The sequence below is a fragment of the Felis catus genome, chromosome B4 (genome assembly GCF_018350175.1).
Source record: "Felis catus isolate Fca126 chromosome B4, F.catus_Fca126_mat1.0, whole genome shotgun sequence".
Taxonomy (NCBI): Eukaryota; Metazoa; Chordata; class Mammalia; order Carnivora; family Felidae; genus Felis; species Felis catus.
The window spans coordinates 79,709,687-79,736,811 of NC_058374.1; the positions used below are offsets into that span (position 1 = coordinate 79,709,687).

A 27,125-nucleotide genomic window follows, 5' to 3' on the forward strand; every position below is an offset into this window, starting at 1 on the left:
TCATGACCCAGAGATCAAAAGTTGCATGCCCCACCAACTGAGCCAGCCAGGGCCCCCAGATTGTAACATTTTTGAAAAAATGTTTGTTTGTTTTTGAGAGAGAGTGTGAGCAGGGAGGGCAAAGAGAGAGAGGGGCACAGATTATCTAAAGCAGGCTCCACGCTGAGAGCACAGAGAGCACAGAGCCGAATACAGGGCTTAAACTCACAAACCCACCAACAGTGACCTGAGCTGAAGTTGGATACTTAACCAACTGACCCACCCAGGTGCCCCCAGATTGTAACATTTTTACTAGGAAATTGAGTGAAAAGATTCTCTCTCTTCTCAGAGAAAGAGCCAATCACAACTACCAGATACTTTTTTTTTTTAATTTTTTTTAACTTTTTTTTTTTTTTATTTTTGAGACAGAGAGAGACAAAGCATGAACGGGGGAGGGTCAGAGAGAGGGAGACACAGAATCTGAAACAGGCTCCAGGCTCTGAGCTGTCAGCACAGAGCCCGACGTGGGGCTTGAACTCACGGACTGCAAGATCATGACCTGAGCCGAAGTCGCCGCTTAACCGACTGAGCCACCCAGGCGCCCCACTACCAGATACTTTTGTAAACTTCCAGAGCTATTCTGTGTACAGTCAAGTGCCCCCCTTTTATTTCTATCTTACATCATTCCTATTTTCCTCCTCCCCACTTTATATGGGAGCATACTCTATGCCCTCTTTTGGACCTAACTTTTTCTCATTTAACCGTCTGTCTCGGAGTTGATTCCATCTGTGTGTATGTGCATGCATGTGTGGAAGTGTGCTAGTGAATACAACCTTGTTTTTAACACCATTCAATTTATCCAATCTTTTATTGTTGGGATTTTATATTGCTTCCAGTCTTGCTATATACTTAACTGCTACAGTGAACATTTTGGTACATTTATCTTAAACCGAGGTTGAGAGATGCCTGGGTGGCTCAGTCAGTTGAGTGTCCGACTCTTGATTTCAGCGCAGGTCATGATCTCAAGGTTCGTAGAGTTTGAGTCCCACGTCGGGCTCACACTGACTGTGCTGAGCCTGCTTGGAATTCTCTGTCTCTCCCTTTCTCTCTGCTCCTCCTGCACTCTCTCTCTCTCAAAATAAACTAAAATAAAACAAAACAAAAAGCAAAAACAACTGAGGTTAAAAAGTCAGATGCCCATGGCTATATCTGGCTATGAGTCTGTCCATCTGTCTGTCTGTCTGTCTGTCTGTCTCTTTTTCTTTTTCTTTTTGTGGAGAGCCCATTCTGTGCTAAATATCAGACTCTCCCCCACCCCCCAAGTAGGCTCCATGCCCAACGTAGGCTAGGCTTGATCTCACAACTCTGAGATCAAGAGTTGGATATTCTACAGACTGAACCACCCAGGTGTCCCCAGACATTTTCAATAAAGATTTAGATTTCAAGCTAGAAAGTCTAGCAACAGTGGGTCCTCATTCCTGAAGGCAGAAAATCTGGCCTCGAGTAGTGGTCATTCCTTATAGGTGGATCCTGTGCGCTCCAGTCTTCTCATTGCAACTTCCTGTTGCCTTCTTTCTCCCAATTACATAACTTGCCTGTCCCCTGAGAGCATTGGGTTTGCGCCATGTTTTGTGCAATGATATAAAGCACTAAAGATGGTGGTTCTCAAATGTGTTTATCTTATGACTTCACCACCTTGTGTCCACCAGGGGAATCCGGGATTCTGCCATTCTCTTCCTACTATAAACAAAGTATAGCAAGGTTTCCACACAATTGACAATGGGAAAGGATAGGAAACCCATGAGATCTAAAATACAAATTGAGGGCCACCTGGGTGGCTCAGTTGGTTAAGCATTCAACTTTGGCTCAGGTCACAATCTCATGGTTCATGGGTTTGAGCTCCGCATAAGGCTCTCTGCTCTCAGTGCAGAGCCCACTTCGAATCCTCTGTCTCCTTTGCTCTCTGCCCCTTCCCCACTCATGCTCTTTCTCTCAAAGATAAATATTTTTAAAAAATCATTTTAAAAATCTCTTTAAAAAAATAAAATACACATTGACACTTTAGGGGCGCCTGGGCGGCTCATTCGGTTAAGTGTCTGACTCCAGCTCAGGTCATGATCTCACGGTTCATGAGTTCGTGCCCCTTGTTGGGCTCTGTGCTGACAACTAAGAGCCTGGAGCCTGCTTCGGATTCTGTGTCTCCTTCTATCTCTGCCCCTCCCCTGCTCACGCTCTGTCTCTGTCTCTCTGTCTCAAAAAATAAACATTAAAAAAAATATATTAAAAAAATTGTCACTCTAGCTTTGGGGGATTGCCAGTCATGGGATGAGTCTTTAGTTTGCTGTCTTTTTGGAATCATCTACCTATATCAGGTCGTTTTGTAGCTCAAGGCAAACTCACTCTCTTCTTTCCCTTTCTGAGAGAAAATTATTGATTTGTAAAATTATTAGGTATTGCCATTAAATGCATCTCATCTTTCTCTTTCAAAGCTGACTGCAACTGTTGCCCAGTCCTAGGAGAAGCCATACTAAGGATGATGTTATTTTATCAACTTGTATTTGATCTTTGTTTTGCCTTCCACATCAGAGATGACTGCTTGAATAGCCACTCACTTTCACCCCAGCTCACAGGGTCCCTGGAATATAAATGACCCTAATGCAAAATCTTGAGGTTAATCTGACCTTCTGCCTGGGCCTCTCAGTAAGCCTGTTCCTTAGTTTGATTTGAAATGTTACTGTCCTGGGAACCTGGCTGGCTCAGTTGGAATAGCATGTGACCCTTGATCTTGGGATTGTGAGTTTAAGCCCCACACTGGATGTAGAGATTACTTAAATGAATAAAACTTAAAAAAAATTTTTTTTGAAATGTTATGTCCTAACATTTTCTTGTTTTCCTTTCCTCTTAGTATTTGGTCTGCCCCTTGCCTTTGCAAGTACAGACTTCTTTTTATTTCCTTTCTTTAAATGTTTTATTTATTTTTGAGAGAGAGAGCCTGAGCGAGAGCAGGGGAGGGACAGAGACAGAGGGGAATAGAGGATCTGAAGCTGACTCTGTGCCTACAGCAGTGAGCCCGACATGGAGCTCGAACTCACAAACTGTGAGATCATGACCTGACGCTTAACCAGTTGTGCCACCCAGGCTCCCCACTTCTTTTTATTTCTATCTCACATTGTTTCTAATGTCCCTCGCCCCCAAGGCACTGGAATACCCAAGCTGTATTTTCCACTTTGGAAGGCTGCTCTTCTTCAGATGACTCCATTGAATTGGGGTTGCCCAATAAAATAAACTTACTAATATTAAGGCCAGAACTGACATCTAAAGGACTTGAACGAGGTTTGCTCTCTCTTATTTCCTTCTTTTATTTTGTCTTATTCCCTGCCAGAGCTCTTCTCTGTTTTGTTTTGTTTTTCATAGAAAAATTTAACATGGAAATTTACAGACATACACAGAGAAAGCAGTTTAATGAACTCCTATATTCCCATCACCTAGCCTCAGTAATTATCAACATTTTGCCAATCTTGTTCCATTCCATGTCATATTGTTTCCAATTTTTATTATAAAAATTATCTCTTAAAAAGTTTACAAACAGTACAGTGATTATCCATAAACCTACCACTCATACTAAACAATTGGTAACATTTTCCCATATTTGCTTCAATTTGAAAGTCTGTTGCATACATCATGACCCATGCTCAATAAATACTTCATCATGCACCTTCTAAACAGCATTTCTCCTACATGACCACAATTCCATGATCACACTCAAGAAGATTAAAAATACTTCCTAATATTAGCTAATATTCAGTTTGTTTGAATTTCCTCAGTTGTCCCCAAAATGTCTTATGTAGCTATTTAAAAACAAGCAAACAAACAAGATCTGATCCATACCTTACATTTGTTATTTCCTTTTAAATTTCTTTTCTTTCACCTCTTCCTCCTTCTTTTCTATTACATTGCCTTATTAAAGAACCTGAGGTAGTTGTCTTGCAAACTGTCCAACATTCTGAATTTGCTGATTATCTTTTTGCAGTGTGAGGTATATAACTTACTCCTTTATTCCTCATACATTTTCTGTATGTTGCAAATTACTGGTAAAGGTTGATTAGATTAAGTGCTTTTGACAAGAATATTTAATAGATAATGCTATGTATTTATTGTATCTCATCAAGGACCACATAATGTCAACGGGTATCCTGCGATTAGTGATACAAAGTTTGATCACTTGAATAAGGTGGTGATTATCAGATACCTCCATTTTAGATTACTTCCCCCCCCCCCCGTGCGATTTGTCAATTATGTGTGTGGTCATATTTGGCCCCATAATAACCTGCTCCCCTAACAGCTTTTCACTTAAAGTTTTGATGTTTGATGAGACTGGCCTGAATGAATTATTTCATTTTGGGTTGCAGAATGAATGGTGATTTTCTAACTCTTTCATTCTTTCTACATTTATTAAATGGAACTCTTAAAAGAGTTCTCCCTTAACGGATGAATTACATTCTTCCTAAGAGAGAGTAAATGCTTAATTCTTTGCTTTTAGTTACTAATTTTCAGAGTAAGGAACTAGTGTAAAAGTTGCCTTCAATGTGGCAAATTAGTTTTTTGAAATCTTTCTTTTATTTAAGTATCACTATAGACTACTGGGTTTTTCTCGTCTCTTCTCATTCTCTTCACCCATCCCTTTTCCCTCTTGTCTCCCTTTATCCATGGCGACTGCCAACTCTCTCCGTACGCACACCTGGGATTTCCAATCTTTCCGCTAGGGGCCACTAACTTCCTCCCTGTTCTTACGCTGCCGCTCTATCATAGACTTAGCCATCGGCTACAAGGTATTGTCTCGTTGGTGCCGACGCTGTCCACGGAGCCGCTCTAGGCTGTAGGGAGGCCGTCCGCATTGCGTGGGGAAGGTTTGGACGACGCAGTCGCCTCGCCGGCCCCCGGGGCGGTTAGCGCTTCCGGGGTCGGAGGGTGCGCGGGGTTGAAAGCGGGCCGCTCCGCCCCGTCCCCCTCCCAGACCAGCAGAGGCAGCAGCCGGAGCAGCCGCAGCCTGCGCCCTCTCCCGCCCGCCCGCCCTCCGCCCGCCCGCCCGCCCTCCGCCGCCCTCCACCCGCCCCGGGGTCTCTTTCCCCCTTCCTCCTCCTCCTCCTCCACCCCCCCTTCCTCCTCCGCCCGCCCGCGGGGCCCCCCTCGCCTTCCCGCCCGCCCCTATTGTTCCGCCCCCGGCCTCCCGCCCTTCCCCTTCCCGCCCGCTCCCCTTTTCCCCTCAGTCGCCTCGCGCCTGCAGGTAAGCTTCAAAATTCTCCCTCCGCCCCCGGCTATAGCTTTCTTTCCACTCTTGCCATCTTTCTCTGCGGGCTCCGGTCCTCGTCACGAGCCCCGGCCTCGCGTAGTACCGCGTGAGCGCCTACCCCCTCAGTCTGCCTGGCCGGCCATTCACGCGAGGCCCTGGCTCAGACGCGGCCTAGTAGGCCTCGCGCAAGGCCTACCCCCCTCCCCCCGCCTTTTCCCGGTGGCGGCTGCGCAGGAGTCAAGGAGGGCGCGCGCGCGGTAGGGGGGGCGGCGGTGGATTTGTTGGTTGAAGGGGGTTGGGGGAGGCGATGGCCGGCTTGCTGGCCGGGCGGGTGAGCGCGGCTCCCCGCGGGGGTCAGGCGCTGGCGCAGCCACACGAGGAGGCGCTACTAGCCCGGCCCCTCCCCCTGGATCGCAGCGCCCCCCCCCGACCGAACCGTTTATTTTTTTTCCCTTCTCCCTTTTCTAGTGGAGGGATGGGGGGGGCATTTTTTAATTGGAAAATGCTTGGATGACCGAGGGGAGGGGGGCTGCGGAGTTAAAGAAAGGGTAAACGGGCTCCCAGTTACCGAGTTATTCAGGACGTTTTCTCGGGGTAACGAATTTTGAAATTACAAAATGCCTGCCGGTATAGACCCAGGCTGAGCTATTTATAGGAGAAGGGGTAATGGACTGCAGGATTAACAGCTGGATTTCTGGGATTGGGTACATTTATATTAACCTAGGCGGGAGAGAAATGACAGGGATTCTTGGATGTTTGGAGTTAGAAATGCACGTCTGTGCCTTAATCAAGAAATGGCTTTCTAATAGGTTTTTCAGTGTTCCTGCTCTTTTGAACTTGTGTTACTGTGGTATTTGAAAGTGATTCCAGTTACATTTGAGTGGGGATAAAGAGTTAAACTGCCAGTTTGTTTTTTTTTTTAGCCATAGCTTATTAAAAAGTCATTTTAAAGACGTAACGGTCTCCCTCGCCCCCCCCCCCCCCCCCAGCACTGTTGTTTTTCCCTGAGTGAAAAGTGTTGAATTCTGGGATTTTGCCAACAATTCTATTTTGACAATGGGGCAATGAGGTGCCTTGGGGATGCAAAGTCTGTCTTTTTAATAATCATATTTTGGAGGTAACCACAAGGCAGTTCGCCATATACAGAATGATCTGGCAGCAACTTAAACATTTTAAGTGTTTAGGGGATGGGCTTTGTGTTGGAACAAAGTTAAAACAGTGACTGGTTTGTGAAGGGGGAAACTTAGCTGAAGGAGAGATCATTGATGTTGACTTTTTAAGGGATGGTTGCTAAAAATGTCACTGGTGAAATTTATCAACTTTGGACAACCTTTTTAAAGCTAATGCTCTTAGGTCCTAAGGAGGTATCATAGGAAAAGGTATATTCACAAACAAATTCTCTTTCTACGTTTGGTTAGTTATTCCAAGACAGAAATGTTAGGAATACTGTTTCAGATGATGGGTGGGGAAAGAGCTTTCTCTGTAGGAAAGGTTTATTCCTGCTGTTGCTTAAGACAACTATACAATAAATATTTAGCAGTAGTTTTATTTTCATTGTTTTCTTTGGAAGAAAATTTAAGATTTAATAGATTTGAATAAAGGTGGAGTGGTAACAAAGATTAATATGCAGAAGCAAGGCAGATTTTCAAATATGAGTGATTATCAAGTTGGGTCAGGAGAGGGGATGGGAGAAAGGACTCAGGATGTACTTAATGTATTGAGCCTTTTCCCAAAGGGGAATATGGAATCCCAGCCTTCATAGAAGGCTTTTCAGATAGTGCCATTTTCAGTGAGGTTGTTGATTTAAATCTTATTAAAATTATTTGGTGTCATCTATCAACATTTGAAATTGTAATGTGAGCTACCTCTAAATTTTTTTTTTTTTAATCTAGAAATTGCTGCAAGTAAGAAAACTTAATGTGTCCTTTCTTGCTCTCAGCCTGAGCGTGCTACTTAACAGGGAAGCAAAAGGTCATCTGTCTGTCTGTAGTTGATTAGTTTGAGGTCTGGCCTCATGATTTCCAGGTGTTTCTGTATCCTGTCGAATCTTATTCTGTTGAAGGACAACTGGTGCACGTTCAGCAGTTCCTTTGCAACCATTGCGGATTGAAGGAATCTTCCTCCTCCTCAGAGTCAGCAGAAACCTTACCATTAAGGATAGCAGACTGAAGAGTCTCTTTCCATACTCTATCAGAACCTGAGCTGTAAATGGTTGTCATTAGTGCAGTTGTGCTGGGTGTATACAAGCTTCCCAATGGATAGGCTGTCATATAAGGAAAAGAGTCAAAAAACATTTGTACCAGTGAAAGTGACTCTGGGAACTATTTCTCCTATTGTTTTCCCCCTCTGATTTTGGTCATGTTGCATTTCAGTTTTTGGCTTCACCCCCACCAGTGACCAAAGACTTGACCACTCAAAGTCCAGCTCCCCAGAACACTGCTCGACATGGACACCGGTGTGATTGAAGGTGGATTAAATGTCACTCTCACCATCCGGCTACTTATGCATGGAAAGGTATGCACCAGCTTGGGAAATTGGGTCATAGTAACTGCTCGGGGAGAGGCCAGGAAGAGAGGGCATGCATCTTGGAGCTCATCAGATTAGCACTGTGGGGCATCTGGCTTTAGCAGTCTTCTCTATCAGAGTAGATGAGAGTGTAGTGGGAAAATGGACAGACTTTAGTAGGAAGCTCCACTGAGCAGGAAAGGCTTAACTAGAGGATGGAGCCAAAGACTCTCATACCTGGATAATAAGATTTTCCTCATCGAGGTTGGTGTAGCTTGTGATAAATAGATAACCTCTGCCAAGACAATTTTGGGAAACTATACAGATTTGGTACTTCAAAAAATAAGTTATGTTAAACACAGAATAGTATTTGATTATTTCTGAATCATTATTCCTTCAGTATTCTTTGGTACCTTCAGTTATGTTTTGAGCAAAGAAGAGAGTAAGCCTCCCTACTCCTCTTCCTAATAAATCTGAGTTTTTCCATTGTTTTGGACAGTTAAAAATTCCTTTTTAATATGAACACTTGAGTTTCCTCTTATTTGACGCCAGTTTTCTCCATTGCAGGAAGTTGGCAGTATCATCGGAAAGGTAAGACTGTTTCACTTCAACTCTAATTACTATTTAGTTAGTCTTGGTTGAAACAGCAGTTGGAGCTCATTCTTGACTTTTCCTCTTACAGAAAGGAGAATCAGTTAAGAAGATGCGTGAGGAGGTGAGTTTTAGGGGGCTGGGATGGGGGGGCTAGTTTAAGGGTTGTTAAAAGCCCTTAAAGGCAAAATTTTTATTTAATGAGCAATTAGAAGGAATCAATACTCCTATCTGGTGTTTTTCTGGCCTGGTTATTTGTAATCACATAATATGCTGGGAAATGTAGTTCCAGAAAGCCTCAATTCATTCAAGCTTTAAGGCAGCTTCTGTAGTGTTGAGGGCAAACATGAGCAATGTTTGAAATCCGAAATTGGCTTGTGTTAAGATCATGCGTATAGGTAGCTTCTTTGGTCATCTTATTTGGGAGGGGCTGTGTAATCTGTATATGCTCAGACCTTTTTGTCTGTTAACCTCTTGGCTTTGTTTTTTTAATCCAGAGTGGTGCACGTATCAACATCTCAGAAGGGAATTGTCCTGAGAGAATTATCACTTTGGCTGGACCCACTAATGCCATCTTCAAAGCCTTTGCTATGATCATTGACAAACTGGAAGAGGTTCGTTTTCACTCATTCCCCCCCTGAATCTTCATTTTAAAGTGCTTCTAGATAGCTTACTGATTTTTCTAAGAGCTTTCTAAATTGAAGGCCAGACTGGATCATAAATCTGTAAATGGGTCCTTTACAAACCTCCTCTTCAGTGTTCCCAAAATTTAACTGTAAGTCACTTGAATCATTACAAGGACTAGCTTGACTATTACTGAGGACTCAATGTAAAAACAAAAAAAAAGTGTGAAAACCCATTTTTTATTTTTATTTTTTGACCAGTAGTTTTGAAGGTATGATGGTATTGCATTGGTAAATTTCACGTCCTCTAATTTATAGTTGAATGAACTTAAATAAATGTGCTTTTGTTAGGTGCCCTGATGAACACTAATACATGCCATAAATAACATATCTTTCAACCTTGGGTGCAGTTGGGATTTTTAAGAAATTCAGTCTGATAACTTTGTGTCAGAGCTATACTTGGAGGAAGAGAATATGTTTTATAGGTTTTCAGAAGAAAATTATCAATGCCAGAAGTTTTTTGGCAGAAGGAAGTTTTGTTTTTGTTTCTTTTGTTCACCAAGATCCCTCAACCTTCAGATACTCTACAACCATTGCCCTAGGTCTTCAGCCTCCTCCCCCTCTTCAGTAATGCTGCTAATCATGCATTTGACACCACAGGCAGAGGAGAGCTATTGGCTGCTGCTTGGTTGGATACTTAATGGTGCCTGAAATTTTATCCTGGCCAAGATCAGAAATGTTATCTTTTGACCTGCGAGGCCCTGCTAATCCAGAGCTTGAAGCTTCAAAAACATTCAGAAAATTTATTCGTACTTTAACATGTCCTTGACTTCAGGGGCTTATGTTTAAGCACTTTTCAGGTCTAGCTACTACATAGAGATTAGGCTGAGAAGTGATGTTCAAACCACTTAATCTTCAGAGGGCTAAATTTAACTAGGTTAAAACCATGACTTTTTGGAAGTAGCATATTATGGGAAAGACAGTGGGCTTTGGAGCCAATACAGTCTTTTAATTTCAAATCTACAGCTTTTTAGATGTGATTGGGACGAGTACTTGGCCTCAGTTTCATTGTTTGTATAATGGTGATTTTACCAAGAAATTAAAACAAATAGAAACACTTGCTTAATCTTTCTAATTTTTCTAAGAGAACAGAATTGGTTATTTGAATTTGGGGTTGCATTGTTTCATCTGAATGTTTTAATTTTGACTTTGATATTGTTTCCCTTTACAGTCAATTCTGATTTCCAAAACAAACAGTCACTTTTCTTCCCCCATGAAAGAAACTGTATTTAGGGATAATCAGAGGAAGTTTATAGGTGTTTTTATCTTTAAGGAAATAGTTGTTTTGGGGGTGGAGGGGGTAATATTTGAACTTTTGTTGATGGTAGATCATGACTGAAACGTCCCTTAAAAGGTTAAACGGTTCTTTTATAGCAGTTGTGGGTCCCAGGGATCTGCTTAAACTTAGATTCTTGTGTTCTCATTTCTTTTTGAAGGACATCAGCAGCTCTATGACCAATAGCACAGCTGCCAGTAGACCCCCAGTAACCCTGAGGCTGGTGGTCCCTGCTAGTCAGTGTGGCTCTCTCATTGGGAAAGGTGGTTGCAAGATCAAGGAAATACGAGAGGTTGGTGACTTTTGTCGTCTTGAAAATGTTAATTATTCTAAATGTGGCTTTCTCTGTTAATAGCTCTTAGTATGGCTTGGAAAAGTTAACGTTTGCAGTGAAGGTTGTTATCAAAGTAGTAGTCCTAGACGATTATGATTTAATTGTGTATTGGGAAGAAAAGTATTACACAGTTGACACGTGTATATAAATAATGTGTAGGATGGTTTTTGTTTTTGTTTTTTGATTTTGTTTTTACAATTCATATATTTTAACAGTAAGGCAGAAGGTTAACCAGAATTTCTGTTGCATATGATCTGTTTCCATTTTTCATTTGGCAACTTTTCCATGAGACTATATGCTTTTTTTGTGTGTCTGAAGAGATTAGAGTTTGATATGGAATGACAGCAAATATTTTCCTTGGCCAAACACCTAAATAGCAAGGGGAAAACAGGAAAGTATATTAGGATGTAGTTGTAATCCTGCTCCCTTTTAGGCTGGAATTTACATTGAATTACGGAAGCTTCTAATAGTATCTGGGAGTTACTAAATTGGATATTGGAATGAAATTTGAATGGCTTCTAAAGGAGTTTTTGGGATCATATTGTGCATGCCAGAAGAGCAGGGATTTTGGTTTTGTTTGATGTATTCCAAGCAACCTGGAATGGTGCCTGGTGCATAGAAGGGGCGTTATATAAATATTTGTTTAATAAAAGAATGAAAAGTGGGTGATATTTGTGGGGACTTTGATGGCTTACGAAGCTGTCATTAGCTGAAAGAAAACTATCTAGTAGGACCTTTTTCTTGAGAGCAGCTTAAATTTAGGCTGTTACTGACTTCCAGAGGCTAATTTATTTATAACTGTGATTAAACAGTCCTATCTGGAATAAGGGAAGAGTGGGAAGGGAGGATAAAAAGGGTAAAATAGGAAATGGGATAAGTATCGCTGCTGCAGAATTACTGCTTGGGGAATTGGAAGAGCATGAATCGTTTTTCTCTGATTTTTAAAAATTTTCTTTCTACCCCAAAGAGTACAGGGGCTCAGGTCCAGGTGGCAGGGGATATGCTCCCCAACTCAACTGAGCGGGCCATCACTATTGCTGGCATTCCGCAATCCATCATTGAGTGCGTGAAACAGATCTGCGTGGTCATGTTGGAGGTAAGCCCTCAGGCTCATGCTGAGAATGGGGGGAGGGTGATTCTAGGGAGACAGACTGATCTATATTTAGTAAGACTAGAATTAGGTGAAGCTGTTAGAAGCCTCCAGTGGGGGTGGGGAAGAGGTTCCGTGAGTTCATATTTTCCTCCCCCCCCCCCCCCCCCACTTTTCTTATAGTCTGAGCAAAAATAGAAACTGTTAAGCAGCCGTGATCTTTTGGTTTACAGCAATTCTAGCAGGGTTGGTAGGGGAAGATTCACTACTTGGTCTGAGTGGACAAAATATGTAACTGGGTTCCAGAGAAACTGAGTTAAGTTGCCTTTTGGATTACAGTATTTTGGCTGTGTGCAACTTTGACGTATTCTTCAAATTAATTTCCATGTTTTAAGACAGGATTATATTCAAAATATTTCTGTATGAAAAAAAACTTACCTGTGATGGTGTTTATGAATAACTTGTGAGGTCCTGGTAGTATATGCTATCCAGTTAAAACAAGAATAGCAAAATTAAGGGAAAATAAAACATTTAGAACTGCCATTGAGATGTTCCTGTATTCGTGAGAAAAGAATTTTCAAGTAGAATTTAGGAAAATGTTGATTGAGCCTTTGAACTACTTACCGTGTATATTTCTCCAGGCATAATATTTGTGTACTTTATTTCATTTCCTGTTTAGGCCAAAATGTAAAATCCTAAATTACCAACTTCATATATACACATAGAGGTTTGTCATGTTCATTAGTTTTATTTGAAAACATGGAAATAATGCGTAAATTATTACAGGGGAATCTGCCTTGATGAGAATTAGTGTGAGCTGTGTAGTCCACGGACCCATCTTACTGCTTTAAAGGCAAATAACTGCAGATGATTTGAGATTAGATCTAGCCAGAGACAACGTTGGTAGGTGAGGGGATGGAAATTAATACAGTTTTTAATATAACTGACCTGTGTGAGCTTAAGCCACACAGCTGAAGCAGCTTTGAAACCTTATCTCTTTTTGTTTTTTTCCCCTCTGACTCTCTCCCAGTCCCCCCCGAAGGGCGTGACCATCCCGTACCGGCCCAAGCCGTCCAGTTCTCCAGTCATCTTTGCAGGTGGTCAGGTAAGAAAATTCTTATTGGTGGGCTACAATGAACAAGGATTATATTTGAAATGTAAACTTTGCCAGCAGCACACCAGGCCACTCTGCATGCTTGCTGAAACCTATACTCTGGCCATAGTTTGACCTGCTTTTAGTTTTATTTTTTGTACTGGAGAAAGCTCTGAATGCCAAGCTCTTAATTTTTAGCAGGCAATGGGAGTTTTGTAGGCACTCGGAAGAGGTAATTTACTTGGTAATTTAAGGTGGGTTGGGTTAGAAGAAAGGGTTAAATTGCCTTGGTGTCACTATTTCTCTCCCTTCCCCCCCACCCCATCCATGCTTTTTAATGTGTGGGGTGTTCTTTAGAGGTCTGAATAAAAGTAGCAAAGAATTGGACCTCTGAAGGAGATTCTGGATGGTGGTCTCAAAATTGGGGGGTTCCTAAACTTGAGTGTCCTACAAACTTCCCCTCCCCCCCCACCTCACCTCCCCTACTCCTACCCCTTCACTCCCAAACTCCAGTGTGTTGTTCCCCCAGACTCTTAACCTCATAAGCTGGTTTGAACCCACATGGCATAACTGAAACCAGCCCGGGGTAAGGGTTCAGTGTGCAAGAATAGAAGGGGGAGAGCATGTTGGGCTGTGGTGCTATGACCTTTGGTGTTAGAGTAAGAACACCAAAGCACCCCCTTGGCCTCTTTCTACTTCACCCACCTAAACTCTTGATCTTTGGCATATGGTTTATTCTGAAGTTAGATTTTTATGACAAGAGCACGGGTTAGACCCATGGTAGTTTTATGCTTTGTTGTTAGTATTTGAGGAGTAGGTAGGTCAGTTTTTTAAATGTTGGGGTTCAGGTTGAAATAGTGACCTTCAATTTCGTGGCTGCCTAAGCAAGCAAGTACATTGTTCAAAATGCCTTTTCCCAATGAGGGGCTGGCCTGTTACAAGCACACTTAATTAGTTCCATCTTGTGTTTGAATTGGGGGAAGCCTAAACGAAGTCCATCCCATTCACATTCTATTTTGAGTTGGCATAAAACTGAACAAGAATTTGGGGACTTAGTTTGTCATGTGCTTCTGGGAGCTTTCACAAGAAATTAATCATGTCACAGTATTAACCTTGAGACAGTTTAGTACCTTGCTTTATAGAAACTGGATTGGTCAAAGGGTTCCGATAGTCTGGATAGTCAGGCAGGATAAACAAAGGCCCAGAGTCAGTATAGTATAGCAAGGAGGCTTAGCCTTAGGAGTTTTCCCTTCTCCCCAGGAACTCCATGTTCCTGCTCTTCTGGATTCTTCCACTCCCATTTGGGATTGTAAAGAGTCCCATGCTGCATAGCAGCAATTCTCTCTATAATTCTTCATTTCCCTTTCCTTTCCTCTTCTTTCCACCTCCCCCTTCTTACCTCTTTGCTTCCCCCCACCCTCCCCCACCCTTTATTCAGTTGACCACCCTCTAAAGGCTTGCAGCTTCTTTCATGAGTGGCCCTTATTATTCCCACGGGCCTTTTTAAATGGACCCATTTATGCAACGTCCACAGATGGACCTGTATCTTTTGTTCCTTTGTGACAAAAGTGGGCTCTATAGGGGTTCAACTTAATCCCACAGTGACCAGTAGCTGGCATCAGCTCTGTTGCCCCACCCCTTCATTCTTACTGAAAATAGCCCAATTGTGCAGTGTGATACCTGCCACAAGGTAACTTTTTTTTTTAAATTCACTGATTGCAGCTCGTTTCAAATTGTGTCGTGAGCTCCTTTTTAAAGGAAAAGAAAAAATTAAACAACTTTTTTTGTGTGAATTTCATGCTGGTGACAAGGTGCCGGATTGACAGCCCTGGAGACTGAAATCCTCTATTTATCCACAGGACAGGTACAGCACAGGCAGCGACAGTGCGAGCTTTCCCCACACCACCCCGTCCATGTGCCTCAACCCTGACCTGGAGGGACCACCTCTAGAGGTGAGAGGGGATGTTCAGTCTCCAAGGCTCACTCAATCCTTCCGCCTCAGCCGAGACTGCCAACACGCGGGGGGCCAGTGGCGCTGGTGATTTTTGTGCTGTGGACACCACCTGTCCACGGGGACCTGGACTGACCCCCCCCACCTCATTTCACACAGGCCGCGTAGCCCACCAGATGGTAACACCAACTCTTTTTTTTCTTTTTTTTTCCTTTTTTTTCCTTTTTTTTTTTTTTTTCCTTTTTTTGTTGTTCAACCCTTCTTCCCCATCTCCCACTCTTCCTATCCCATTTTCACCTTCCCACCCCCCACCTGGGTGCACTTTTGGGGGTACTGGCCACTGTGATGTGAAAAGCTTCACATCCTGTTAACCAGCCACTCCTTCCCCTCCCTTCCTGTTCCTCCTTGTCCCCACCCCATTGCCCTGAAGACCCAGCTCCCTTTTCGGAGGTTATGGTGTGGGGGGAGGAGGGTGTAGTGGGAGCTGCAAGTGCCTTTTATGGAGTGGGAGGTGGGAGAAGGTTCAGGATTTAGAACACAGTGATTTATTTTATTTATTTGTGTTCCTGTGATCAGCTCCCTAGTGTTAGGGATTAAACTAGCTTCTAGTGCACTTAAGGTCTTTAGGCAGATGTAGAAAAAAATTAGATAGGGAAAGGGAAGTGTTATAGAACATGCTGTATAGGTTTATGCAGATACAAACATTCATGTCACCATGATTGGCATAAGGGTTGGGGTGGTTGAGGGAAGAGACCATTTTCCTCCTAGGCTGTCTTGTACAGAGGGAGAAAGGGGGCTTGGTCAATCGAGGCATTCCTTAATCCACTTCCCACCTTTTCATTAAGAAACAAATGTGTATTTTGCCTTTGATTGCAGGGAACTTGGCTCCCTTCATAGGCCTCCTGGAATAAGTCATCATATTTAGGTTTCAAAGAAAGCCAACTCAGGTCTGACTGTATTTGTGAGATACCATCTACTGCCTCAATCTGTGGCCTCCCCCATCTTTAGTTCAACTCTGGCTTCCTGGCTAGTTGAAATCTGTCTCCCCCTCTCCCTCTGGGTGGCTGTCCCTGATTGGTTTTTTTTAATAGGAACTGTTTTCCTCCTTTTGTAGGCCTATACCATTCAAGGACAGTATGCCATTCCACAGCCAGATGTAAGTTTTGTTTTCACTTCTTGTTTTGAAAAGTTCCCTTTCCCATCCAAAATTGTCTCACTCTTTCTTCCACATAGGCAGAAGTGAGTTGGGTCTTAAGCATATGGAGTATTGTTTTCCTCACAAGGTGAACCCCATCTTTTGGCCCTTAAATAATCTGTAATCAGGGCATAGTAGCACCTTGTTTGCCTTCTGATAATATAATCACTGGAAATTATAATCCAGCAAATTATTAGATTCTATTTTATCCTGTTTTCCAGATTACTGTGTCTAAAAAAGAAATGTTCTGTGGTGTATTATCATTTGTTATTCCAGGGCACAGTCTAAATTGACAGTGGACTGACTGCATCTCTTCATGGAGTCCTTTCTGTGGGGGAGGAGTGGGAGGTTGGGTTTGCCCTTGCGTACTGTACTCCTCAATTTGAGGTGACAATTTAAAAAGCATCTGGAGGGGTGGAAAAGGGGCTTATTTACACAGGGAAGAATAAGAAGCTGAATATTTGGGAATTCAACTCCATAAAACCTTCCTTGCCACTAAAAACTCTTAAAAGTGCTGGTATTCAGATTTCCTTTAAGGGCATTTTCTTTCTGCACTTTTCTCTATCATTACTAACCCTTTCAGGTGCTGAGCATTAGACTTGGGAACTTGGGTTTGGTTCTTGTTAGTGTTTGGCCCAAGAGAGAAAGTAGCCTTGAGGAGGGATTGTTGTAGAACTGCCAGGGTAGTGTATATATAGGTGAAGAAGAAAAGCTGTAGAAATCTTTTGGTGAGGGGGTGCTGAGTCCAGTTTGGTTTCATCTTAATCTTTCTCCTCCTTGCAGTCTCCCTGCCCCCTCATCTCCTTCCCTCCTCCTGATAATGACAGAACCCTGCATGGTGTGTTTCCCTAGCACCACTGCACAGTTTGTTTACCTAGCCTGTCTGTGCTTGTCCCTGGGGCAACTGTTGCAATGGCTGCAAACACCTTCATTAAGTAGCCCACAAGGGGATGGTTGTTGGGCAGGTGCTGCTGCTTTTCTTTCACACACCCAAAATGCATTCATTCTCTTTACTGTGCCCTTTCTATTTCTAACCCTTACCTTCATATTTTGCCCCATCCCCAGGATTGTGGTATAAGCCCCATCCTATGTTGTAGTTTGAGTAGTAGAGTCAACTTTGGGGATCAGGAGCTCTGCATTTTCAAATTTGAATGTGCGTGAGCCCTGGCTCTCTTACTCTTCTAATGCCAACCTCTCCTGTTTCCTCCCTGCAGTTGACCAAGCTGCACCAGTTGGCAATGCAACAGTCTCATTTTCCCATGACGCATGGCAACACCGGATTCAGTGGTATGGATACCTCAGTGTTTATTTCTGTAAGGTGTAGTGCAAGACAGAGGCCAGCCCCAAGGTCTCAGTTTGACATCTGTTTAAAACATACTTCGTTACCCAGCATCCTGCTGGTTTAAACTTGCCTGTCTTCTATCGCTAAACTGAAAGAGGTAATGTGTTTGTTAACTTGGTTTTCATTTGGGGTGAGTTATTCTAATAAAAAATAAAATAAAAAAAGGCCCTGGAAGGTTTGGGGTGAGGTCTGGGGATGCTTGTCAGGCAAAGGGTAGGCTGATATTTCTTCTAACCCATCCTCACTGCTGCCCCTTTGATCTGATTGGCACCCCCTTTCTCTCCACCAGCTATTCACAGATCTGGGTAGAGAATCCATTTGTGCCAAATTGTGTAGTTGTTTTTGTTTTGTTTTGTTTTTGGGGTTTTTTTTTTCTGTATAAGGAATAACTTGTCCGATAGGGTTAGGATGAGACCACCAAACTCATTTTCACTTGTATCTTAACAGGCATTGAATCCAGCTCTCCAGAGGTGAAAGGCTATTGGGGTAATGATTAAAAAAAAAAATCTGTAGTATTCTACTGTTATATTAATAAACTGGTGGGAGTCTTGTTTCACTGCCCATGACATACCAGCAACATGCACATGGCAGAAAGGAGCTGAGAGAGCAAAGGGGTGGGCCTGGTGCCCCTGAGGGTCCCTTGATGGATCTGGCCAACCCCCTTCTAAAAATGTTGAGTTTAGCAGCCACAGCTGAGAGCAAGACTAGCTTTGAGAGTTAGCCAGCTGACCTGGTTGGGTCCAGATGTCAGTATTATTGATGGGTATGAGTGTTTGCTAATGGGATTTTTTTCTTTTTCTTTGGAAAACAAAAACCAGAACAAATTACTGAGCAATTGAGCAAAAGACAGGGAATAAATCTGGAGAAATAAACTTTCCTCACCTGGCTGCCATTTCATTCTCTCTGACCTTCAAGTGTAGGTTAGGATTGGGGGAGGTGTTAATCTGATACAGGTATATTTAAAGCAACTCTGCATGTGTGCCAAAAGTCCATGGTACCCAGTAACAGGCATGATATTGGCACTGGTGCTAGTGAGCATCAGGTGAGATAAAATTGGAACACAACAGCAGCAGGAAATCCTAAGCAGAAAAGGGGAGCAGTGCAGAAGGACTTGGTTAGATTTTGGTCCTTTTTGAGTATACTACATTCCCTTGCCCCTTGCTTCCATCCCCTTATATGCTAATAGGCTGGGCTTTGCAGGAAATGGCATGAAATCAGCTCTTCTGAGTGTACAGAGGAACCTTTCCAGCATTATTTCTGTACCCTTTCCCCCTCTTTCCTCTTTGGAGGCTTCCAAGTTAGTGATGAATCCCAACAGCCAATGCTGGGTTTCCAGTTTGTTTCCTTCTGTTAGGTTAATGTGCAAATCAGTGGGGGGTTTGTATGCTTTGCATTGAACTTCCTTGCTCTCTTCTGTCTTTTAGCAGGTTTGGATGCATCTGCTCAGACTACTTCTCATGAACTCACCATTCCAAACGATGTAAGTATAGTTAATAGGGTTTCATGGGATAAAAAAGTGTTGATGCAGTGTCATGCCACTTACAAGACCTAGGGAAGAAAATGGGTTTTTTTTTTAAAAAGATCCCAAATTAAAAATTTTAAAGTATGTAGAATCTGAATAAAAACTGATGGAGAAAATTGATAACACTATTGTGTTGAGGTTTCATGAGGCAGAAAGAACCTTTTTGTTTCAGATAGAATACCCCATTGGCCTTGGCTTCTTGTATAATCTGAAGCCTTATACTTAAAGCAGCAGTTGAATGTTCTGTGTTGTCCAGCATAATAGTCACTAACCACATGTGGCTATTTAAATTGTGAGAATAATAAAATAATAACCTCAGTTTCTCAGTCTCACTGTCTACATTAAATGTGTTCAGTATCATGTTATTAGTGTACAGTATCAGATAGTATGAATGGAGACCCAAGTTTTTACTTTTTTCTGAAGGAAAAGCATTCGAAATTAGCCAGAATTCTTACCAGTGTATTAAAATGGTAATCATAGCAGGATGAATTTGGCATCTTTGTTGCCAAAAACTAGAGACCTTTATTGTCCCTTGCCATGATAAACTGGTTTGTTACGATGTTGCCTGTTTTATTTTGTCTAGTTAGTACCCTGAGGAAATAAGCTGATGCTACTAGGGAGTCAGTCAGCTGAGAGTTGGCTCTGACCTGTTAGTGGTCAGACAAAACAATAGGGCACAAGTTGAGATGCAGTCTATAACTCAAGTTTTTAAATCAGGAGTGAGTAGAGTGTGTAGAATGCAGATAGTAGTTTCTATTCCCATTATCGTGGACTGGAGCTATAAAAGGCTGGAGGGGTAGGATGGAATTCTTGGACCTAGCCATGCAATTCTTAATTTGGTGTGCCTTGTTTTTTTTCCTTAAGTTGATTGGCTGCATAATCGGGCGCCAAGGCGCCAAAATCAATGAGATCCGTCAGATGTCTGGGGCGCAGATCAAAATTGCGAACCCAGTGGAAGGATCTACTGATAGGCAGGTTACCATCACTGGATCTGCTGCCAGCATTAGCCTGGCTCAATATCTAATCAATGTCAGGTAAGGGTTCCCTCCCTGCCTTTTTTGTCTTGTTGGTGGCAACACAAGTAATGTGTGTTTTGGGGAAAGCTACAATGTATTACTAAATGTGGGAGTGTTTGGGGGATGGGAGTGGGGATGGGTGGAGATGGCAATAAAGTTTAAGTCTAGCCCTACTTTAATCCATTTTTAGTGTAGCAGAGAAAGTAACCAGATTGTAATAAAATTGTATGGGGGAGGGGGACAGAAGGCTTGCATTTGACTTGCTGTTTTTAGGAGTGGAAAGAGTATGACTTCACTAGCAGAATAGTGCTCTGACCAGAGCACCCATAGTGACTTAAAACCAAATGTAGGTCTTTTGCTGTACGTATCATAGACCAATATTTCTTTCATTGATTGGGTTTAGTCTCCAAAACGCCCTAATTGATACAAGAAAAATGTGTGACAGCAAGGTAGTTTCTGGGAAGCAACCATTACCACTTACTCTGAAAACATCCATTTTTCTCAAATTGCAAATGTGTTCCATTGTTCACAGCTTGTGGGAAAGGGGAAGCTTAGGTTTGGGAATATTTCAGAAATGTCTAGTATGTTTTCTTTCTTTCTTTTCTCTCTCTTTTTTTTTTTTCCCCACCATCTCATACCTTAATGACTTCTGAGGTTTCATTTTTCTTTACCAAACCGAGCTGATGTTACCACACAAGATAGTTGGTAGCAGGACCATTCCAGTGGGCATTCTACAAGGCATTTATATTTCTTGCTTTCTCAGCACAAGTGCTTAAGTCATGTTTTTAATTGCTTACTAACATTCTAAGCCAGTTAGCCATTGCCCAAGGGGCTTAGCCATCCTTCTTCTGTAGATTTTTGTCTAGTTGTCATTTACCTCTGTTAAAACTGTTCAGTCTTTGTTGCACATAAAAGGTGTTAAGAGTTCAGGGGGAAGGAATTCATACAAATGAAGTCCATATTACATTTATAGTCACTGACTTTGTATTTATTCCATTGTCTTATCTCCTGGTTAAGAATTTATCAATTCCCCAGTGGTTTTGACTTTTGCCTGAAGCCTTTTAATGTCTTGAGGTACTTACTAGTATTTATGTAGAAAAAGACGTTTTTGTGTCTAGATCTGCTTTCTTCTACCAAGCACATCAAATTCTTAACATTTTAGTGTGAAATGGTGGTAAACTTTCTGCATAGGCTGTTTGGAAAGGTTTGTTGTCTTGTTTCTAATTGGGGTATGGGGAGGAGTTAAGTGGCGAGAATCATGTTCTTGGAAGCTGTGGAGATGGCTTTCTTCTGCTTGGGTAGGCTTGCTCTGAATATTGTCAGGTGGTGCTTAAATGAAAGCGGTTTGTTTGACTCCTGTACCTGGGTCAGTGTCTACATTGGAAGGAACCAGAACTTCACCAGAGTTTCCTGATTCAGTCACTCTCTTCAGAATCATCCTTATTTTATTGAATGGCTGGTTATTTAGAGTCATCCTATTTAATGAAACTGTCCAAACTGAATTTGTGTTACAACTTTTTAAAGCTTCATGTAACACCGAAGCAAAGACTGTACATGCACAAAGCTTACTCTTCACTTCCCCATCTTGGCCCAGTTTGAATACAAAAAGCAAACTAGTTTTACTACCAGGCAAGAAAGATTTCTCTGCTTTCAGTAATGGAGTCTGAGTGTTTCTGCTCTTATTCTGTCAGTCTGAGTCCTTTCTTTATCCCCTGCTTTATGGATTGTAAGGGTCTCTGGACTTCGGTAAACAAAATGGAATCTTAGGAGGGTCCCTGCCCTTAAAGAGTTAAACTTGTGGGGCAGGTTGTCCAGACAGTTCTCAGCAAGTACTGCAGTTCTGCTTTAGAAACATGCAGGCATTTGGGAGCTGCCAGGTCATTACTATTATTTAGAGTTTATTTTAAGAATAGAGGTGTATTTTTATATTTTTAAATGAGGTTTTCAGCAGTGCAGGAGTATGTTCCAGTTCTGTAAGGTCTCTATTAGAAGTATGATCAGTCAGAAACAAAAGGCTTTTTTTCTCACCCCCTCCTCCTACCAGAAATGGAGCTTTCCTAGTTCTTATCTATACTTCTGTTCTCAGCATTTTTCTTTGAAAATGCTACATTCTTTAAAGTTTTGAAATTAGTGACCTACTTTGGTTTCTTGTCCTTTCCCATCGTGATATATTGGTTAGTTTGCTGTGGAGATGGAAGCAAACTTCAGTGCTAGGGGGAAAATTTTCTAATTCTGTATAATATTCCACAGCTTCACAAGTGGTTGGTGGGTGAGAGACATTTGTTCTTTGTTTGGAGATTGATACAAGTATTGTTTCATTTTCTACTTTGAAATCCTTTGACTCCTGAGTTGGATTCATGTGTCAGATACACGGAAGTGTGCTCTGTGTGATTTCTTTTCTCAGTCTGTCAGCTTTTCCTTCACCATAGCAGTTTTAAATAGCATCGTGGAATGGAATTTGGCAAAGTATACATTTTTAGAGGGTGGGACACAGACTTAAAGAAAGGTAGCTTATCACAAGTTGGTATTAGGTCTTCCTAATGTGCAACCAGAGGCACTTAACTGGTAACAAGCAGTTTTTGTCCTGTACTTTTTCCCTTTTGTGGTCTTCCCTTCCACCCACCCTTTTTTTTTTGTTCCTTTTTTTCCTCTGTTACAGTTTAGAAAACGCTAAACCCTCCTCCCAGGCAGCCTCCGTCACGATCCCTGATCACCTCAGCATCAACCTCTCTCAACCCTCCACCCCTTCTTCTTCTTCTTCCTCCTCCACCACCACCCCCTCGCTCGCCACAGCGGGGACCTCCGACGCACCCTCCAGCCTCCCCAACCCTCTTCCGACCGCCCCTTGTGTCTCCAGTCTGCTTGGCATGAAACCCATCCCTCTCCTGGCTCTAAATGTTGTGTCTGCTGCTAAGGGTACCGGGGCTTCAGCTACCACCACCACCACCTCTGCCGTGCCATGTGTAACTAACAAACTGAAAGGCGAGAAACAGAGATTCTCCCCCTACTGATTGAATATCTTGAGGTACCCCTCAAGTATTCCTTGGTTTATTTTGTTTTTCTTTGTTAACATTGGTGAGAACCAAACAATTGTGAGCTTGTGACCGTTTCCTTTTTACTATTTTGGGAATAACAGGGTGGGGGTGGGGGCAATGGTAACCTGGGGTTAGGTTTAGGCCATTTCATCGGAGTGCCTGTTTCAGAGTCTGACTTGTTGAATTCTTTATCTAGAGCCACAGTTCTTGATCTTCTTTTTCATTCTGTTACTTTTTTGTAGCTTTATTCTGCATTGCAATATAACAATGTGTTAGGCTCTGTGTTAATGAATAAAAGCTTCTCCGTTAACTTTTTTTTTTTAATTATTTAATGGTTATCAGCAGGCCTTCTTGGCCAGATTTGTGTTTCTAGCTGTAATAAAGTTGCCACAGTAAGAACTTTAGTTGATTGTGTGCTGTGAAGGGTAAAGGGGTGGGGAGCTTGTGACCTGTGGCTACTCAATTTAGGGATTGTATAAAACTGACTCGGGCTTGTTTGTATCCCTGGTTAATTTAGTTGTCGTCCTTTGTCATTCCCCACAAAAGGAGATGAGCCTGCAGCAGATTAAATCCTGAAGGTCTTCCATAATTGCCATTAAGATTCTTTAGTGAGAACAGTTTCTCTGACTTCTAAAATCCCTTACCTTGCCAATAGCAGGTAACAAGGGTGTCCATCCCAGGCTTGTTTCCTCTGGTTAGTGGTTACTTTGAGGATCTTTTACAGAACATACATATAAAGAAGTTACTTCTTTACCTAGAATGAGGAGGCAAGTTGGGAAAAGTCCAATAAAGTTTGCTGGATTTTGTCTGCGTTCCTCTGAATGAGAATTAACCCCTCTTCCTCTGACACTGGGTAGATCTTGAACAAGCAACTGTAACATCATCCAGAATTTGACAGGATTCTCCAGTCCTCCTAAACCAACCCTGATTAAGTCCCTTTATGCTTCCTTCTATTCCCTGCCCACCCTTCTGTCTCCCACCAGCCCTGTCATGAATTGAGAATTCTAAACTTGGAACCTTTAAGGTCAGCTATAACTCACCAATCCACTCCCTTATCAGATTTAAAAAAAAAAAAGCCTTGGAGAATTTAAGTTCACAGATCACATGAGTGACTAGTTGGCAGTAACAACTTTACTTTCCCTCAAGTGTACTTTTAATCTCCCTGAAGCCTTATTTTCCTTATCCCAAGGACCACAGTTCTGTCTCCACAAAAGACCAGAAATGCTGTAGGTGTGATGGCAGAAGGCCTCTGATAGTCTTCAATTCAACCTGAATGTATATGGTTCTTCGCAAGGCATTAGAGAACTAGTGTAGAAATTCCTGCCATCCGCCGCCCCCCCCCCCCAGCACGCACACACACATCCCATTTGGTTTACAGTGTTAAAAAAAAAAAAAAAACTAATTGCTTGTAAGTGTTGCAATGTATTATCTCATGCCATTGTGGTGCCTCAATCCTAGGTTGGCCGTATGAATTAGTAACTTGTCCCAAAGTCTGCATGAACGACTAGAGGAGCAACCTGTCCAGGTAGTTTTTCTTGTTAGTTGCTGGCTGCTCCTTTATCATATGGTCCAGCTTTCCCTTCATAAGCTCTTTCTGTAGTTACGACTTAATTTTGCTGGTACCATCCCCCCCCTCCCCCCCCAAGAGACCTGGTTTTTATTTTATCTAGTTCTTGATTAGAAGGCCTCTTTACCTAATGAGTATTCCCTAAAGGAGGATTGTGGGGAAGGAAGCAGAGGTTTAAGGTGTCGACTGCCACCACCAAAGGTACTTGATGTTCAATTTTTAAAAACTTTTCGGCTCCCCCATGTGGTCCTTCTATCATAGTGTCCTTAGTGTGATTATGGTTGGGTTTTTCCCTTCTTGCCCCTTCTATACCTCCTCCCTCAATCAATGCTTAGGGTGTGTATAAATTCTGGATAGTTCTTTGAGTTCTTTTTGGTGCTAGAGTGTCATCACCTTCTTGCATGAACTTGATTTCTTTGGGTCCTAGATCTAAACTGTTTCCAGCAGCTCCTTTCCTAAAACTTCACTCCTCACTAAACTCTTGTTCAGGGCTTACAGTTTATGTTGCCCTAGGTTCTATTTTGATGTTGGCAAGAATCAGCCCCCTTAAAGAACTATTCCCCTTTATGCTGAGGTAGAAATACAATTTCAGATATAAAATTAAATACAGTTTGTAGTTGACCTATTTCCTGGATCTTGGGTGTCCTCGTCCCCCCCCCCCCCCCGTCCCCCCTTCGGACCAGCCTTTGGCTTTACATTGTTGTGGAAGGGATGGAGATGACAAAATACCATTCATTTTCTTTTGACTAGATACCACAAATAGGTTATGACAGTTAAAGATTTTTATGAACTAAATTTAGGAATTGAAACTGTTACACATATAGTTCTGTTCAAAGTGGGAGCTAAGACTTGCTGACTGTGCAGTAATCAGTGAAGCAGACTAAATGCTTACTTTTCCATCAGAGCCCAAAATTGGGTTCCAGGACCTCAAATGATATTTTTGAGACAGAAGGCATCGTAGCTGGGTATGTTTGGATGGAGAGTTTAGCTTAAGGAAACAACAGGTTTTCGGAGCTTCTAGAATGAACTAGGGAGTTGTTGAAACATGTTGGCTTCTGCTTTAAGTCCTGAAAACTATGGGTTGGGTGTAATTCTTGACCCATACTTAAACTATACTTGCTGTTCTTTTAACATCTCCTAGCGTTTAGCATTTTCTTAATAGGAATAACCTTCACAGTGCTAAAAAAAAAAAAAAAAAAAAAACCCCAGGACTGAAGCCTTTTTTGATGTTTCAACGTTAGCCTCATGAAGCTACTTTCAGATCAATGTTTCCTAAGCTGCTTTCTATCAGTAGCTTGGGAGGAGCTAAAATAAGCTCAGTAAAGAAAGAAAAGTTGCTTCTGTGTATTGTGACCCTGTAAGAGGAGGTTTTAGTGTGTGGCATATTTTTGGAAAGCATTTAACATCTCCCACAAATATTCCAAAGAGCATCATTAGAAGAACACCCACAATTGGTAACAGAGTCTGTTTCCTTCTGTTCTGAGGTAATTTGGCTCAGGAAGCTTGGATTGCAGGGGTTACAGGATCCTGGTACCAAGTACCAATCCAACAAATCTTTAAACGTCTCCCTTGATACTGAAACACTATGTACTCCTTCACATCTCACCAACTAGGCTAACAGTTCTTGGAGGTGAGGTGCAGCTGGGCATTCAGAAAACTAATTTGAGTTGTTTATTTTTTGTGTTACAGGCTTTCCTCGGAGACGGGTGGCATGGGGAGCAGCTAGAACAATGCAGATTCATCCATAATCCCTTTCTGCTGTTCACCACCACCCATGATCCATCTGTGTAGTTTCTGAACAGTCAGCGATTCCAGGTTTTAAATAGTTTGTAAATTTTCAGTTTCTACACACTTTATCATCCACTCGTGATTTTTTAATTAAAGCGTTTTAATTCCTTTCTCTGTTCAGCTGTTAATGCTGAGATCCATATTTAGTTTTATAAGCTTCTCCCCTCCCCCCTTTTTTTGGCTCATGAATTTTTTTTTCTGTTTGTCATGGAAATGTAAGAGTGGAATATTAATACATTTCAGTTTAGTTCTGTAATGTCAGGAATTTTTCAAAAAAATTAAAAGATGGACTGGAGCTTTTTCTTTGTGAATAGAAACTGGATGCCACAGTGATTCATGTGGGTTTTATTCCTGTTGTCTTGCCGTTCTCTTTGCACCTCTTATGCCTCAAAGGACAAGGACCCTGCTTGGGTTTTGAATAGAAGGCTTTATTCCAGTTAAGATGTTTTCTTCTGTTTTACCACTCCATCTTTTTTTTTGTAGCCCTTGATCCAGTGTTCCCTTGAGCCTTCATTGCAAAGTGACCTAATAGCTGTTGCAAGCTGGTTGTGTGCCCTTTGTCCGAAAGTTTGGGGGTTAAATTTTCCTAGGACTTGTCTGCAGAGAGTAGGCAAGCACTTCCACTGGATGGGCGGTGGGGTGGGGAAGGAAGGATGCACATGCATACTTCGGAAGCAGTTGGATGCATGTCTGACTGGGATTCAGGTTGCTGGGCATGTCTGTCCTGTCGGCCAAGCTAAAAGACCAGTTTTCCTGTTTTGAATAACTATTCATTCACAGTTCTCTTCATAAAAATGGGTGTTGTAACATTTTCTGTCCTTTTACTAAAGTCCTTTAGAAAGATGTACCTGTTCCCATTTTTGCAGAT

The 27,125-nt window shown here is 42.1% G+C and overlaps 1 protein-coding gene and 1 long non-coding RNA gene across 27 annotated transcripts; one reads left to right on the top strand and one right to left on the bottom strand.

Moving 5' to 3' along the window:
- The first annotated feature begins 5,108 nt into the window (after positions 1-5,108).
- Positions 5,109-26,590, top strand: PCBP2 (poly(rC) binding protein 2). Of its 26 annotated transcripts, XR_006600730.1 has the most exons (16): positions 5,110-5,263; positions 7,642-7,783; positions 8,342-8,365; positions 8,457-8,489; positions 8,863-8,979; positions 10,485-10,616; positions 11,626-11,754; positions 12,767-12,853; positions 14,701-14,793; positions 15,907-15,948; positions 17,202-17,274; positions 17,777-17,815; positions 18,754-18,809; positions 19,716-19,885; positions 24,361-24,427; positions 26,159-26,590. XR_006600730.1 is itself a non-coding variant. In XM_019835002.2 (15 exons), exons 2-15 carry the CDS (start codon positions 7,715-7,717, stop codon positions 22,876-22,878), a joined length of 1,413 nt encoding a protein of 470 aa, XP_019690561.1. In that variant the 5' UTR covers positions 5,109-5,263; positions 7,642-7,714; the 3' UTR covers positions 22,879-23,212. The 26 variants fall into 26 exon arrangements, 25 of the variants coding, with proteins under 25 accessions (XP_019690561.1, XP_019690564.1, XP_019690565.1 ...); XM_019835002.2 differs by lacking the exons at positions 24,361-24,427; positions 26,159-26,590 and adding an exon at positions 22,527-23,212 and having other exon boundaries at positions 5,109-5,263; positions 18,757-18,809; XM_006933744.4 differs by lacking the exon at positions 24,361-24,427.
- On the bottom strand, positions 22,989-23,943 carry LOC109501593. Its single transcript, XR_002159771.3, has 2 exons — positions 23,547-23,943; positions 22,989-23,151 (listed from the first exon to the last, which is right to left on the bottom strand). It is a non-coding gene; the product is annotated as an uncharacterized LOC109501593 (long non-coding RNA).
- Positions 26,591-27,125: the final 535 nt, after the last annotated feature.